We start from the raw sequence: 18053 nt of genomic DNA on the forward strand, positions 1-18053 counted from the left end.
TGTAGGCTGCTTACTCTGGAGAGGACACCACACGCGGGATCCAGACTCTGAGGAAAGATGGAGGGCGCCTTCTGACTACCGATAGGGATTCATCTGCATCTTCCATGTCTGGGACTGCTGTCTTAGGTGGTTTTGAGATAGCACTGTTTCGGTTTGTTGGTGGTCATCTTTGACTAGGGTAAGGTCATTCCGCAGCAACAGCATGTTTTAGCGTATGATAAGTGGGTTAATATATGGGATTAGGGGACCCTTGCCCTGTCGCTTTGCCGTGGTAGCCATGGAATCGGTGCGTACTCCGCGCTTAACTCCGTGATAGGATAACGATGATCGTGGCTTGATCAGTTTACTACTCTCATTTGCCTCAGAACTTTGCCAACAATTACTTATAAAATTACATTTTTGTTACCAATGCACTACTTGTTTTAAGTGATCTGTTTGTAATGAATGCTAGATTGTTTTAATTGTAGGTATGCCACTGATAAAATGAATCATAATTATCCTGTAGTCCTTGATTTTCCTATCGTAGTTAATGAAACTCCCCCGCCCCCTCCTCCCCTCCTCCATGCTTAGGCAGAATTAACAGAAAGCTAGCGACACTCAGGGTACAGTGCTTGTGCTTAATTCCCTCCCTAAGCCTCCCCCCCCCCTACCTCCTACACACGCTCCCCATAATTTATCGCGTTCTTTAAGCTCTGCTGCACAACTTGATTACACAGTAGTGGTCCCTGGGAAGCGATAAGGTACCGTAGCTGCGGCAAATGGATCATTAACAGGTCACGTTCGCGGCCTCTCACATGCAACGATACAAATAAAACTGGTGTTGATTAAAATGATTACAAGTTTCGTGAAGACCTAGGGTTACACAGAGGTAATATGATGTACTGGGTGATGTGTGACTCACTCCAGCAAGAACAGGACTAGAATATCCTTGTAGATCCATCCATAGCTGTTGCTATATCTTTATGGAACATGGATGACACTTCCAGTTGTACCTATAGGTCTTACTTTATTTGCGGTAGATTACATCAGCTTCAGGCTCCCCTATGATTGCACCTGATCCTGTGGATACTGGGACTCAAAAAAGAGATACCCTCAAGGTATCATCAGACCTACAAACTTTCTCCCCTTTCTCACTCTTCCTCATCATTTCCACCAAGTTGCTTTTGCATCGCTCCCTTGTGGTCTTCCATCGTCTCGCCTCATACACACGTTTTTTCAGTCGATTAGTATGAAGAAGATTGCTCTCTTCGCCAATACATGGAGTGATGGTATACTAAAAGCGTGGCCTGGTGTCTAATACTGATGTACTCTTTGAACAGTGCGTAAGTGCGCCGTCAGTAAATGGCGTGAAAGCGTGATGAATCATAACAAAAGCTATAAAGACGACTGTGCACTGTGAACTGGATTTACGTACCGTAAAGCTGTGTACCGCCGTAAGTGTGTAATTTCAGAGTGAAGATGAACAACGTTAACTCACCACGAATACAGAAAATTTGTCGGCCGCACTCAGGAAAGCCGCAACTAATGTCCATACAGTCGTGGAGGAATCTTGAAGAAGCACATGTAATTAGCCCATGATTTTCAGTTGTGAGTTCTGTAAGTTTGCAAAAATCTCAAGACGTGCTCAGTGAAACACAGTGCATGCACACTCACAGTCATTTGATGCTTACGAATTATCGATATAATGTTTCTGCGTGAAACCTGTGGCACCAAATGAATTGTACTCACATGTCTTTGTCAGAAACATATTGTTGTTGTTGTGGTCTTCAGTCCTGAGACTGGTTTGATGCAGCTCTCCATGCTACTCTATCCTGTGCAAGCTTTTTCATCTCCCAGTACCTATTGCAACCTACATCCTTCTGAATCTGCTTAGTGTATTCATCTCTTGGTCTCCCTCTACGATTTTTACCCTCCACGCTGCCCTCCAACACTAAATTGGTGATCCCTTGATGCCTCAGAACATGTCCTACCAACCGATCCCTTCTTCTGGTCAAGTTGTGCCACAAACTTCTCTTCTCCCCAATCCTATTCAATACTTCCTCATTAGTTATGTGATCTACCCATCTAATCTTCAGCATTCTTCTGTAGCACCACATTTCGAAAGCTTCTATTCTCTTCTTGTCCAAACTATTTATCGTCCATGTTTCACTTCCATACATGGCTACACTCCATACAAATACTTTCAGAAATGACTTCCTGACACTTAAATCAATACTGGATGTTAACAAATTTCTCTTCTTCAGAAACGCTTTCCTTGCCATTGCCAGCCTACATTTTATATCCTCTCTACTTCGACCATCATCAGTTATTTTGCTCCCCAAATAGCAAAACTCCTTTACTACTTTAAGTGCCTCCTTTCCTAATCTAATTCCCTCAGCATCACCCGACTTAATTAGACTACATTCCATTATCCTTGTTTTGCTTTTGTTGATGTTCATCTTATATCCTCCTTTCAAGACACTGTCCATTCCATTCAACTGCTCTTCCAAGTCCTTTGCTGTCTCTGACAGAATTACAATGTCATCGGCGAACCTCAAAGTTTTTATTTCTTCTCCATGAATTTTAATACCTACCCCGAATTTTTCTTTTGTTTCCTTTACTGCTTGCTCAATATACAGATTGAACAACATCGGGGAGAGGCTACAACCCTGTCTTACTCCCTTCCCAACCACTGCTTCCCTTTCATGTCCCTCGACTCTCATAACTGCCATCTGGTTTCTGTACAAATTGTAAATAGCCTTTCGCTCCCTGTATCTTACCCCTGCCACCTTCAGAATTTGAAAGAGAGTATTCCAGTCAACATTGTCAAAAGCTTTCTCTAAGTCTACAAATGCTAGAAACGTAGGTTTGCCTTTCCTTAATCTTTCTTCTAAGATAAGTCGTAAGGTCAGTATTGCCTCACGTGTTCCAGTGTTTCTACGGAATCCAAACTGATCTTCCCCGAGGTTGGCTTCTACTAGTTTTTCCATTCGTCTGTAAAGAATTCGTGTTAGTATTTTGCAGCTGTGGCTTATTAAACTGATTGTTCGGTAATTTTCACATCTGTCAACACCTGCTTTCTTTGGGATTGGAATTATTATATTCTTCTTGAAGTCTGAGGGTATTTCGCCTGTTTCATACATCTTGCTCACCAGATGGTAGAGTTTTGTCAGGACTGGCTCTCCCACGGCCGTCAGTAGTTCCAATGGAATATTGTCTACTCCGGGGGCCTTGTTTCGACTCAGGTCTTTCAGTGCTCTGTCAAACTCTTCACGCAGTATCGTATCTCCCATTTCATCTTCATCTACATCCTCATCCATTTCCATAATATTGTCCTCAAGTACATCGCCCTTGTATAGACCCTCTATATACTCCTTCCACCTTTCTGCTTTCCCTTCTTTGTTTAGAACTGGGTTTCCATCTGAGCTCTTGATATTCATACAAGTCGTTCTCTTATCTCCAAAGGTCTCTTTAATTTTCCTGTAGGCGGTATCTATCTTACCCCTAGTGAGATAGGCCTCTACATCCTTACATTTGTCCTCTAGCCATCCCTGTTTAGCCATTTTGCACTTCCTGTCGATCTCGTTTTTGAGACGTTTGTATTCCTTTTTGCCTGTTTCACTTACCGCATTTTTATATTTTCTCCTTTCATCAATTAAATTCAATATTTCTTCTGTTACCCAAGGATTTCTACTAGCCCTCGTCTTTTTACCTACTTGATCCTCTGCTGCCTTCACTACTTCATCCCTCAAAGCTACCCATTCTTCTTCTACTGTATTTATTTCCCCTATTCCTGTCAATTGCTCCCTTATGCTCTCCCTGAATCTCTGTACAACCTCTGGTTCTTTCAGTTTATCCAGGTCCCATCTCCTTAAATTCCCACCTTTTTGCAGTTTCTTCAGTTTTAATCTACAGGTCATAACCAATAGATTGTGGTCAGAGTCCACATCTGCCCCTGGAAATGTCTTACAATTTAAAACCTGGTTCCTAAATCTCTGTCTTACCATTATATAATCTATCTGATACCTTTTAGTATCTCCAGGGTTCTTCCATGTATACAACCTTCTTTCATGATTCTTAAACCAAGTGTTAGTTATGATTATGTTGTGCTCTGTGCAAAATTCTACCAGGCGGCTTCCTCTTTCATTTCTGTCCCCCAATCCATATTCACCTACTATGTTTCCTTCTCTCCCTTTTCCTACACTCGAATTCCAGTCACCCATGACTATTAAATTTTCGTCTCCCTTCACAATCTGAATAATTTCTTTTATTTCATCATACATTTCTTCAATTTCTTCGTCATCTGCAGAGCTAGTTGGCATATAAACTTGTACTACTGTAGTAGGTGTGGGCTTCGTAGCTATCTTGGCCACAATAATGCGTTCACTATGCTGTTTGTAGTAGCTTACCCGCATTCCTATTTTCCTATTCATTATTAAACCTACTCCTGCATTACCCCTATTTGATTTTGTGTTTATAACCCTGTAGTCACCTGACCATAAGTCTTGTTCCTCCTGCCACCGAACTTCACTAATTCCCACTATATCTAACTTCAACCTATCCATTTCCCTTTTTAAATTTTCTAACCTACCTGCCCGATTAAGGGATCTAACATTCCACGCTCCGATCCGTAGAATGCCAGTTTTCTTTCTCCTGATAACGACATCCTCTTGAGTAGTCCCCGCCCGGAGATCCGAATGGGGGACTATTTTACCTCCGGAATATTTTACCCAAGAGGACGCCATCATCATGTAATCATACAGTAAAGCTGCATGCCCTCGGGAAAAATTACGGCTGTAGTTTCCCCTTGCTTTCAGCCGTTCGCAGTACCAGCACAGCAAGGCCGTTTTGGTTATTGTTACAAGGCCAGATCAGTCAATCATCCAGACTGTTGCCCTTGCAACTACTGAAAAGGCTGCTGCCCCTCTTCAGGAACCACACGTTTGTCTGGCCTCTCAACAGATACCCCTCCGTTGTGGTTGCACCTACGGTACGGCTATCTGTATCGCTGAGGCACGCAAGCCTCCCCACCATCGGCAAGGTCCATGATAACACAAAGAAAAATTCTCTTGCTGATACCCGTTCTGAAGTGTCACACGCATATTTACATTCTGCTTATACAAAATCAGCTTTTTTTCTTTCGTTTTAAAAAAATGTTAAAATGGCTCTGAGCACTATGGGCCTTAACATCTGAGGTCATCAGTCCCCTAGACTTAGAACTACTTAAACCTAACTAACCTAAGGACATCACACACATCCATGCCCGAGGCAGGATTCGAACCTGCGACCGTAGCAGTCACGCGGTTCCGGACTGAAGTGCCTAGAACCACACGGCCACCACGGCCGGCTCTTTCGTTTCGCTCGGTCTTTATTCATCTACTCGAGAGTGTAACTTTACTGATAGTCTTAACTCTCCCTTATGTTACTCTTTTCAACAAATGTAACTTTTTCACCGAGCGATCTGGCAAGGTGGTTAATACAAGAAGCGGGAGAAAAATCCTGAATTTGATACTTCCATAAAATATTTTTGGCGAATGCTGGGATGGTTCCTATTACCAAGTCACAATCGATTCCCTACCCCATCCTTGTCCACGTGAGCTGTTTGTCCATAATTATATGCTTCAATACTGACGAAATGTTCTATTCTGTCTTTCGAAAAAGAAACTGGGCAAACTACTGGGTGAAGTTTTCGTGTGCCTTGTCATTATTGTTCTGTGACGATTTCCTGTTTTTTTCTAATTATGTCAGGTCATGGGTGTTAAAAAGTACCAAGTGTTGTTGTGAACTTGTACGATTCATATCTTAAATACCTGTTACAAAAGATTTATTTCCATTGTCGCCAAAATTTTGTGAAACTTACCAGTGACATTCCTTTATTTGAAATATTTTTCTTTTGTAATATAAATAACATCCAGTTCAAAGGAAATTCAGTGGTATTCATTATGAATTCATTTCAAGGGAAGGTTTTGGGCGTCCGAAAATGTATTCTTATTTCTGAGATTACTGTCATTAATATCTTTGCTATAAGAATCCGCTGCTGGTACTTCAGCAGAACAAAGACAGTAGTACCAACCGAAAGACTTTTGTAACGATGAATGTTGTTAGTTCAGAATAATAGATTGAAAATTTTGAATGGTTTACCAGTTGCAAACAACGCAAGATTGTGACAAAAATGTTCTGTAGTTAGTCATGAAGTAACTATTTGCGTGAATTCTACACCATATCGTCGTCTACTAGTTAGAAATGCGTATCTCTTTCTCTGTGGTTTACTGTTGCACTTTCCCTGAGTTAATTATAGGTAAACTCTGTTTTATTTTCCTGTTTCGTAATCAGTATCTGATATACCAATAAAAACTACTAACTTGAAAGACACACATAAATTGTATATTACGTCGGTGTTTTGTAGAACAGGAGCCAACGATCTTACCGCATTGGTAAGAGCGGTTCCCTTCATACCATCAAAGTTAAACGCTGTCGGGGTTGGCTAGCACTTGGATGGTCACCGTCAGATTCTTCCGAGTTCTGTTTGCAAGCGGGATGCGCTCAGCCGCTATGACGCCAACTGAGGAGCTACTTGATTGAGAAGTAGCCGAACCGGTCACGAAAAGTGGCAACGGTTGGTAGAGCGGTGTGCTGACCACATGCCATATCCGCGTCCGGTGACGGTTAACAACTGATAATGACACGGTAGCTGGTCGGTATCGTTGGGCGTTCAATGCCTGTTCTGACAGCATTTGCTTGTTTGTTTAGTAGAATAAGTTCCTAACATAAAATGAAACAAAAAGGACTTTTAAGTTGTAAAACGAAACGACAAGCTCTGATTTGTGATTATAGAAGTTTCGAATTACATGATTCCAGTTTCACTCATTAAGCGTGTAGTCAAGGTTGATGTACTGTGGCGTTTCGTGAAGTGTACGGTTTTGCTTTTCTCTCCATTAAGAGAAGGTTACCAGACTAAACACTCGGCTGACATCTTCCCATACTACGACTGGATAACGCTACAGTGGAATTCGTCAGGGCGGGGGGGAGGGTGATAGGAGGGGAGGAGGAGGGGGGGGCACACTTCAAACCAGTCAGAATACTGACTAATGAAAAAAAGAAAATACAGACGCTTGTCACGTGGAAGTGAACTGGGCATACTCGACTGATTTCGTCCTGGATTATGGTGAGATGGTTACTGGCTCCCATGCTTGCAATATATTTACGTGATTGTACGTTACGTCGTTTTCAGCTTACGTAGCATTAAATTTCTGTCTGTGATACATTTTCCAGTCAGGATTGACTTGAGAAATGTATGGTCTCTGTTCGCGCACACTAGTTTTGAGATCACTTGGGATGAATATACAATTCTATTTCAGTCATCAAAGATTACAAGTTTTTTAGCTCATTGCTCTTCCACTCATCAAATAATACTTCGGGCATTTCAGATGTTATGTGGTAATTTTCTTTTGTTTACGGTATCTTGTATTCAATTATTGAACATTATACTAAGTATGAACATAATTTGGGATTCATATAAGTTTATTTTCATTCCCCCTGATCTGTCTTCAAATTAGTCTCCCACATGCTCCATACTTTCACATGTATTCACTACGTTCTCGAAATAACTACATTGACTTTAACTTAATTTAACGCGGAGAGAGTATAAGCTGCCTTAATCAGAGATGAAAGTGTTTGGAAATAAAGTTTTCATTTCGGGATTTGCCTGAACTTCGAGACACGAGCCAGTGAAGAAGGAGAAACCGATATGATTTCTGTACTACACTGACTCAGGTCTCTTCAATTTTCTAGCTGTTGCAAGACATGGAGAGCGAAAACATTCACACAGCACGAGTTGTATCTATAAGTGATCTATTCTAAGGATTCACTTTCGTCTTGATTACGTTTGGTTAAGCCCCTCTTTAATTACTCTGTTGTACTTTGCGAAATTTCTTACGACTAAGGAACTTAAAATCAGATTGCGTTTATTCACATATAGATCCTATTTTATATAAAAAGGTAACTTTTTTGTTATGAACTCACGGGTTAAAATAAACAGTAGCGCAATGCTTTCAAAGTTACGCAGAACATCAAAGTTTTCATGGAACAACAACCGAATAACTTCGACCTTTTCGGAATTCAGTGGTGAAGGTAGCACGGGCGCGACGAACTTCTTCAATCTATTGCAAACGGACTTTTCCGAAGGTGTTGAAACAAGCGATTCTGGGTATAGTTATTTAGGGCTCTGTGAAAATTGTTTCTATTTTGACCGATGTTGTTTCCTTAAACGCTTACTGTAAACAAACTACGCAGGCATTTTCTGAACCACCGTTGTTTTAAAAACAACATGTACCAAATTTTAAAAGAATGTCACTTCAACACAGCCAAATACAGGTCGTTCGTGTAAGACTTATAGGTGACAGAGGTACAACAGGTAGAAAGCCGCAATACGTGTCTGGATCAGAATAACAAACTGACTGACAGTTGTTTACAAGGCGTTTGTCATAGCAACAATGTTATCAGAGAATGTACAGGGGTGGTCACTATATCTGTTCTGATCACTTCTGTCTATCGCTCTGCTACTGAAAGTGCAGTCGACACTTGCGGTCTGTACAGTTTTCTTTGATTGCGCTATTTCACTGTATGACGTGTTTGTTTTGCGCGCTAAAGTTGTCGTTGGTTGCACTATTTCTCAGTGCAACGTGTTTGTTTTGTGCGACAGAATGTTCTGAAATAGTTCCGAGAGTACACAGTGGAGACTATTAGCACCCCGATAAGCAAACCTAATACTGCAACTGAACGAGCAGCATGTGAATGCATCCACAACGGGATCGCCCTGCAGCCATACACACTGCCTGGTCAAAAGTATCTGGACACCGATATATAATGTGGGACTGACTACTAGATGTCACGAGAGCGGATTTGTCAATATAAAAGGAGGCCAGGAGTACTGTGTTGTGAGCAAAGAAGCAGTAACAACAAAATGGCTCGGTCAAGAGAGACAATGGGCTGGTCATTGGATATCAATTGAGGAACAAAACCACCAGAGACATTTCAGCCTTTCAAAAGTCGCCCAAGACGACTATCGATGAGGTGACTGTGAAGCGGAAACGCGAAGGTACAACCGCTATTACATCGAGATCAGGCAGAGGTTATATAGAGATGGACAGGGACCATCTAGAATTTCAAAGGATGGTTGGAAAAAGAAAATAGTCGCGTGAAGCCAGCGTAAGAAATCGTTCGGCAGTTCCAAAGTGCTACCACTGGTGAAGATTTCGCACCTTACCAATAATTTTGCGTCAAACCATGCGTAACGGATTATTTTTCCGAAAACTGGCGTTTTAGCTGATTATGAATCATGGTGCACCGTAGGAATTTCACCGAAAACAATTTCAAATAATCTTGTCATTTTTTTAAAACCATTCATCTGACATACAGTTAGGAGACGAATACGGATGCCGTTGTATAACTACACTATGGAAAACGTTTGGGTACTAATCTTCTACAGACAGGGGTAAGTAAATGGAAAACGAAAATAAAATTAATGATCGTGTTTCGAATCAAGGAAAAAAAATTAAGAAGCTACGACGCTAACCATTGTGCCACCATTTCGTTTGAGGATATCACGCGGTGAAAGACGCACGTAGTTCCTCGAAAATGCCTCGAAAACTTCGACCGTCGTTTCTTCAGAAACAGTAATCTGCAGATAAGCCAAGACATGTGTTAAGTTATTTTGTCCCCTCTTCCACTGAGCGAAGTTTCTGGGAAATCGGGTTATGGCACTTGCCGTGTTCTACTCATCAGATGTTCTGATTGAGGTGCAGACCAGTGGCACACTGCGAGCGCAAGCTGTGCGGGTTGCCTACCCACCTGCGGGAAGTCGCGCTCCGCCGCCTGGTGGCAGAAGTGCAGGAAATAGGTGCGGCCGGGCCCTGGGCGCGCCGCGTGCAGGAAGCCGACGCGCAGCAGCGGCGCCGCCGTGTGGCCGTCGCTCAGCAGCTCCAGCGTCGCGTCGCGCACGTTGAGCGGCAGCTGCACCGGCCGCTCCCAGTCCGTGTACTCGTTCTTCAGCGTCGAGAAGATCTCGTTCAAGTGGTACAGGTACGCGTTCCGCACGAACGTCCGCAGGATGCGGTCGCGCCGGCTCTCGTTGAAGCCGAACTCCAGGTCCTGCCGCACGTCGTTCCATAAATTCGCACTTACACATGTGAAAAACTATTTTGAAAAAAAAAAATAGGGCCAAATACCTTATCAAATGATTTCTACAAAAGTAGATTACATAAACATTTTACAAGCCTTTGAATGTGCACCAAATAAGGTGCCGATTGAAAATTTATAGTTCAGTTTTTAACTTAGAATTTTAAACAATGGTAGAGGATATTTGTCTAGTGGGTTAAGTAGACCGCTCACTCTGCTATTGTGTGGCCATCAACAAAGGAAGTAGCCTACAAAACTGTCGTTCGACAGATTCTTGACTGTTGCTTCTATGTATGGGATCCATACCAGATAGGACTGACAAAGTAAACGTTGGATTGTACTTAAGGGCCCTGTTTCTCGGTCTGCCCCAGTCTACAAGATTTGAACTTAGGGGGGGGGGGGGGGGGAGACTAAAAGACCCTGTTTACAAGGACTACATCAGATAATGCACGGTAAATTCTGATGAAGTTCTGAGACGTTTGCATCACTCTTTGCGCACAAGACTTGAAGCTTCTAGCCTGCTGGAGTGGTCGAGCACTGTTAAGCGCTGCAGTCTCGAGCCGCGTGACCGCTACGGTCGCAGGTTCGAATCCTGCCTCGGGCATGGATGTGTGTGATGTCCTTATGTTAGTTAGGTTTAAGTAGTTCTAAGTTCTAGGGGACTGATGACCGCAGAAGTTAAGTACCATAGTGCTCAGAGCCATTTGAACCATTTTGAACTTGAAGCTTCTATTGCAGCTGCTGGGCGGCAGTTCGAACCCAGGCTTTGTTTTCAAGCTCGTTCTGGCGTCTATTTTGAACCCTATTTACTTTGTTTCCCTCTTTACCTTTCTCTCTCTCTCTGTCTCGCTCTCTTTCCATCCACCCTTACCCCCCTCCCTACCTGTTTCAGTGCGTGTGTGTCTTCAGCTTTTATCTGTTAGGGTTGTCTTTTTTTATACTTCTTACAATGTTTCTGATATTGCACCACAGCAAAAGGTAGTGTAATCGTTTATACAGTGTTTCCCTTCTATTTTTCTCTGTATAGTGCGGACACTTTTAATGTAGCAGTCTGCTGCGAGCAAAAATAAACGAGAACAAAAGATGCCACTCTTGCCTCTGGCAGCGCTAGTAGTCAGCACGCGAGATTTGTGCTGACACACGGTAACTGCGATTGCCTTTTTCGTGGTAGTCCGAATCGTACTCGAATCCCATTATGGATATGAAACAGCCTCTTCACCCACCTGAAAATAAACTAAAAGCAATGAGCAACGCACACATAATGGCGTAGTGGCTACCAAAATTATTTGATAAGGTTGACATTGTGCAAACGAGGCAGCACAGGCCCGACCTCTTCCGGTGTCTTAGCCATAGTTAAAAATATTCTTACCTAAAACTGCTGCGGTAAAATGTCTGCACAATAAGTTTTCAAAAGCGGCTATGGATGGATTTCAGTATTTTAAATCTATGTGTATTTTAGTTGGATGGTAGTTGTGGGCTATTAATTGGCCAGCAAATGTCATATGCAGCTTTTACTATTTAGGATTCTAAGGTCTTCTGCCCCCCATGAACCATGGACCTTGCCGTTGGTGGGGAGGCTTGCGTGCCTCAGCCATACAGATGGCCGTACCGTAGGTGCAACCACAACGGAGGGGCATCTGTTGAGAGGCCAGACAAACATGTGGTTCCTGAAGAGGGGCAGCAGCCTTTTCAGTAGTTGCAGGGGCAACAGTCTGGATGATTGACTGATCTGGCCTTGTAACATTAACCAAAACGGCCTTGCTGTGCTGGTACTGCGAACGGTTGAAAGCAAGGGGAAACTACAGCCGTAATTTTTCCCGAGGACATGCAGCTTTACTGTATGATTAAATGATGATGGTGTCCTCTTGGGTAAAATATTCCGGAGGTAAAATAGTCCCCCATTCGGATCTCCGGGCGGGGACTACTCAAGAGGACGTCGTTATCAGGAGAAAGAAATCTGGTGTTCTACGGATCGGAGCGTGGAATGTCAGATCCCTTAATCGGGCGGGTAGGTTAGAAAATTTAAAAAGAGAAATGGATAGGTTAAAGTTAGATGTAGTGGGAATTAGTGAATTCCGGTGGCAGGAGGAACAAGACTTTTGGTCAGGTGATTACAGGGTTATAAATACAAAATCAAATAGGGATAATGCAGGAGTAGGTTTAATAATGAATAAAAAAATAGGAGTGCGGGTTAGCTACTACAAACAGCATAGTGAACGCATTATTGTGGCCAAGATGGACACAAAGCCCATGCCCACTACAGTGGTACAAGTTTATATGCCAACTAGCTCTGCAGATGATGAAGAAATAGATGAAATGTATGACGAGATAAAAGAAATTATTCAGGTAGTGAAGGGAGACGAAAATTTAATAGTCATGGGTGACTGGAATTCGTCAGTAGGAAAAGGGAGAGAAGGAAACATAGTAGGTGAATATGGATTGGGGGGAAGGAATGAAAGAGGAAGCCGCCTTGTAGAATTTTGCACAGAGCATACCTTAATCATAGCTAACACTTGGTTCAAGAATCATAAAAGAAGGTTGTATACCTGGAAGAATCCTGGAGATACTAAACGGTATCAGATAGATTATATAATGGTAAGACAGAGATTTAGGAACCAGGTTTTAAATTGTAAGACATTTCCTGGGGCAGATGTGGATTCTGACCACAATCTATTGGTTAAGAACTGCAGATTGAAACTGAAGAAACTGAAAAAAGGTGGGAATTTAAGGAGATGGGACCTGGATAAACTGAAAGAACCAGAGGTTGTAGAGAGTTTCAGGGAGAGCATAAGGGAACAATTGACAGGAATGGGGGAAAGAAATACAGTAGAAGAAGAATGGGTAGCTTTGAGGGATGAAGTAGTGAAGGCAGCAGACGATCAAGTAGGTAAAAAGACGAGGGCTAATAGAAATCCTTGGGTAACAGAAGAAATATTGAATTTAATTGATGAAAGGAGAAAATATAAAAATGCAGTAAATGAAATAGGCAAAAAGGAATACAAACGTCTCAAAAATGATATCGACAGGAAGTGCAAAATGGCTAAGCAGGGATGGCTAGAGGACAAATGTAAGGATGTAGAGGCTTGTCTCACTAGGGGTAAGATAGATACTGCCTACAGGAAAATTAAAGAGACCTTTGGAGAGAAGAGAACCACTTTTATGAATATCAGGAGCTCAGATGGCAACCCAGTTCTAAGCAAAGAAGGGAAGGCAGAAAGGTGGAAGGAGTATATAGAGGGTTTATACAAGGGCAATGTACTTAAGGACAATATTATGGAAATGGAAGAGGATGAAGATGAAGACGAAATGGGAGATAAGATACTGCGTGAAGAATTTGACAGAGCACTGAAAGACCTGAGTCTAAACAAGGCCTTGGGAGTAGACAACATTCCATTAGAACTACTGATGGCCTCGGGAGAGCCAGTCATGACAAAACTCTACCATCTGGTGAGCAAGATGTATGAAACAGGCGAAATACCCTCAGACCTCAAGAAGAATATAATAATTCCAATCCCAAAGAAAGCAGGTGTTGACAGATGTGAAAATTACCGAACTATCAGTTTAATAAGTCACAGCTGCAAAATACTAACGCGAATTCTTTACAGACGAATGGAAAAACTGGTAGAAGTGGACCTCGGGGAAGATCAGTTTGGATTCCGTATTAATGTTGGAACACGTGAGGCAATACTAACCTTACGACTTATCTTAGAAGAAAGATTAAGAAAATGCAAACCTACGTTTCTAGCATTTGTAGACTTAGAGAAAGCTTTTGACAATGTTAACTGGAATACTCTCTTTCAAATTCTGAAGGTGACAGGGGTAAAATACAGGGAGCGAAAGGCTATTTACAATTTGTACAGAAACCAGATGGCAGTTATAAGAGTCGAGGGGTATGAAAGGGAAGCAGTGGTTGGGAAAGGAGTGAAACAGGGTTGTAGCCTCTCCTTGATGTTATTCAATCTGTATATTGAACAAGCAGTAAAGGAAACAAAAGAAAAATTCGGAGTAGGTATTAAAATTCATGGAGAAGAAGTAAAAACTTTGAGATTCGCCGATGACATTGTAATTCTATCAGAGACAGCAAAGGACTTGGAAGAGCAGTTGAACGGCATGGACGGTGTCTTGAAAGGAGGATATAAGATGAACATCAACAAAAGCAAAACGAGGATAATGGAATGTAGTCAAATTAAGTCGTGTGATGCTGAGGGAATTAGATTAGGAAATGAGACACTTAAAGTAGTAAATGAGTTTTTCTATTTGGGGAGTAAAATAACTGATGATGGTCGAAGTAGAGAGGATATAAAATGTAGACTGGCAATGGAAAGGAAAGCGTTTCTCAAGAAGAGAAATTTGTTAACATCGAGTATAGATTTAAGTGTCAGGAAGTCGTTCCTGAAAGTATTTGTATGGAGTGTAGCCATGTATGGAAGTGAAACATGGACGATAACTAGTTTGGACAAGAAGAGAATAGAACCTTTAGAAATGTGGTGCTACAGAAGAATGCTGAAGATAAGGTGGGTAAATCACGTAACTAATGAGGAGGTATTGAGTAGGATTGGGGAGAAGAGAAGTTTATGGCATAACTTGACTAGAAGAAGGGATCGGTTGGTAGGACATGTTTTGAGGCATCAAGGGATCACAAATTTAGCATTGGAGGGCACCGTGGAGGGTAAAAATCGTAGAGGGAGACCAAGAGATGAATACACTAAGCAGATTCAGAAGGATGTAGGTTGCAGTAGGTACTGGGAGATGAAGAAGCTTGCACAGGATAGAGTAGCATGGAGAGCTGCATCAAACCAGTCTCAGGACTGAAGACCACAACAACAACAAGGTCTTCTGAATACCTTCTTTTAAAATTTCTCTTTCTCTGTCCTGTATATTATTTGTTCACGACATCCTGACTGAGTGTACAGGGAGGTGTGGGGAGCGATAAAGCAAGCTCTCCCCACTGACACCCAACACTTAAGAGGGCTGCGGGGACCGTGAGGGTGCAGATACAGCCAGCTACACTTTCCTCACTGTGTTGGCACCCTACTTCTGCATAATTTTTTTGTACAACAATTACTTCATAATGGCTATTGTACACTCAGAGGCCGCACGGTGCTGCCGCGTGGTCTAGGGCGCCTTGTGACGGTTCGCGCGGCTTCCACCGTCGGAGGTTCGAGTCCTCCATCGGGCATGGGTGAGTGTGTTGTCCTTAGCGTGAGTTTGTTTAAGTTAGACTAAGTAGTGTGTAAGCTTGGTCCCATAGGACTTCCCACAAATTTCCAAATTTTTACACACAGAGGTATTGTATTAGTAGATCGTCAATGTTGGCTGTGGCTGAGCACAAAACATCTTTGGCCCTGAGTTGAGTGACTTCTATGAACTTCCATTGACCCAGATCTAGGAAGCCCTTGATCAGGAAGTCGTGAACAGACAGTGCCAGCCGCCGCTGGTCGAAATGTGCTGATTGCAGTTAGCAGGTGGAACAGCATTCTGCCATCATGGTCCCTTATCAGTAAGCTGGTATTACCACCGGTTAGGCAACCAACGGAGTTACTGAAATGTCAACACAGCTGTTCTTGTCACTTATAAGCACTGGCGGACCAGCTAGCAAAGGGTATTGAGTCGGCAGCGACTGTGGAGTGGGCTACCACCATGTGGTATGGAGAAGTCTCATTGCTCTGTTGTCGTCTGCTAATGCTGTCGTCAATGGCTGTCGTCTCACGGGTTCGCCTGCCAGACAGTCCTACACCAGCACTGATGGTCTGAAGGACCATTAACTAGAAATAAGCCATAGATGAGGGGCTGGGGTTCATTACACAGATGCCATCACTTGTGTCATTAGCCGCTGCATAGGCAGGCCCGTGACAGCCTACATCCCTAGCAACTGATGCAGCACCAGCCACCAGACTGGGACGCTAACTGTGTAAGGTCGCCCCGCTCCAAACTGCGCAGAAACCCGAAGGCTGCGAGCAAGAAAACGACAGCACATTGCCACTGAGGACAGGGAGTTCGACCCACCATTCCAAGCCCCAGGTTGACGTACAAGAGAAATCAATAAACTAGTTCTGAGTCGTGGCTATATTTCATCCTGCTTGTCACTATTGGACCAGCACATTCTGGGTAAAGGCATCAGAATGGCCACTTTGACAATTCTGCTCATGAACGACTACTCTCCAGTGAGATCGACGCTATCCATCACCATCTGGAGTTCGCTTCACAGATGCCATCGCCTCTGTAATTAGCCACTGCTGAGACAGACTGCCAGTATGCAGTAACTCTGCATAGCTGTGACAGTCTGCACTAATGCAGCACTGGCCGCCAGACTGGAATACTAACTGTGTGTGGTCGCCCTAGTCAGACAGCATTGAACCATAAAGGCTGTGGGTGAGGAAACGCCAGTACACTGCTGCTGAAGATTGTGGCTTCAGGAACCTATGCGCCAGCTGTATATACAAGAGAAATAAATCAAGTACAATAATTCTAACCACAGTGCGGATAGATTTGATTGTGCTTACCTCCAGTGAACTTGCACAGGCTAAATAAGGGTATCAAAATTGCTGCTCTGACAAATCTGTTCCTGATATTCAACTTCCAATGACGACCAACACCATCTGGAATTCGCCTCACAGACGCATCGCTTCTGTCATTAGCAGTTGTTGGGGCATTCTTCTGGCATGCCCTGTTGCGGCATTGACATTGCAGTCTGCAGCGCTTACTGTGCAAGATTTGTCCGCTCTAGAACAGTATGAGCCTTGGAGGATGTTGGCGATGAAATGAGAGTGCCGCAGTGGACTGTGGGTTCGACCCACCCCTCCCAAGTGCCAACTGGACGTAAAAGCGATATAAATCAAACGTCAACACGGTCAGTGGTAGGCTATAATGTGATTTTTACTTAATCGTGCGATTCGCTAATTTCGACTGCTTGTCGCTGTCAAGCACAATCACATGGTAACTGACAGGAGCTGGGGCAACAAATTACTAGTTGCTGTCAGTTGCCATGCGGTTGTGCTTGAAAGTGACAAGTAGTTGAAATTAGCGAAGCGCACGAGTACATAAAAATCACATACAGCTACTACGGACCACGTTTACGTTTATTAGACATCTGGAAGCTGTGGATCCCCATAAATACAAAAATTTTAAGATACCAATCAACTAGTTCCTGGATTTTCTCCTGCTTCCTGCTAACGAAACTGCGCACCCTGAGTAAGGGAGTCGGAACGGCAGCCTTGACAAGTCTGCTCCTGATCTTTCACACTCCAACGAGAGCATCACAAACCACGACTGACAGCGCCGCTATAATACTGACTGACAAGAGTTGCGAGAGTTAATCAGCCGCTAGGCGGAGTGAAAGTGCACTTACCTGAGCGCTGAGGTCGAGGTAGGATTCGGTGGTGGTGAGGCCGAAGAGCAGGTCGCGGTCGGGGAAGTCCGCGGCGGCGGCGGCGGCGGGGGAGTCCCCGTCGGCGGCCAGCCTCCAGGCGGGCGCCGCCTCCTCGGCCGCCGCCCGCGTCGCCGCCTCCGCCGCGGCCGCCGCCGCCTCCGCCGCCTCCGAGGAGGCGTCCGCCGGCGTGAGGAAGGGCGCGAAGCCGGGCAGGAAGCGCGGAGCGTCAGCTCGCACGGCGAGCAGCGCGGCCAGCGGCAGGTCCCGCAGGCACGGCGCCAGGTCCTCGGCCAGCAGGTCTCCGTGGCAGCCCGTGTGCTCCGCCACGCGCCGCTTCACCGCCAGCGGGTCGCGCTGCACCGCCCACGGGCTCAGCGCCGACCCCGACAGCAGCACCACGCGCCGTACCAGCTCTGCAAGGACACCCGCCGTCACTTCGCCTCTATACGGGGCCTCCGTCGTGACTGATACATCTATACAATCGTCTACTTGTTATCGTCCAACGCGCCCCAACTTCCACCAACTTCTA

The 18053-nt window shown here is 44.0% G+C and overlaps 1 protein-coding gene across 1 annotated transcript in view; it reads right to left on the reverse strand.

The window, feature by feature from the left end:
* The window catches only part of LOC126421040 (neuroligin-1-like), a 746590-nt gene that overhangs the window by 162942 nt on the left and 565595 nt on the right, over window positions 1-18053 (reverse strand). The window contains exons 4-5 of the mRNA XM_050087234.1: window positions 17504-17937; window positions 9829-10128 (exon numbers count right to left, since the gene is read on the reverse strand). Of these exons, the coding sequence (XP_049943191.1) occupies window positions 9829-10128; window positions 17504-17937 (734 nt within the window). The remainder of the gene's footprint in view (window positions 1-9828; window positions 10129-17503; window positions 17938-18053) is intronic.

The sequence above is a fragment of the Schistocerca serialis genome, chromosome 1, assembly GCF_023864345.2.
Source record: "Schistocerca serialis cubense isolate TAMUIC-IGC-003099 chromosome 1, iqSchSeri2.2, whole genome shotgun sequence".
NCBI lineage: Eukaryota > Metazoa > Arthropoda > Insecta > Orthoptera > Acrididae > Schistocerca > Schistocerca serialis.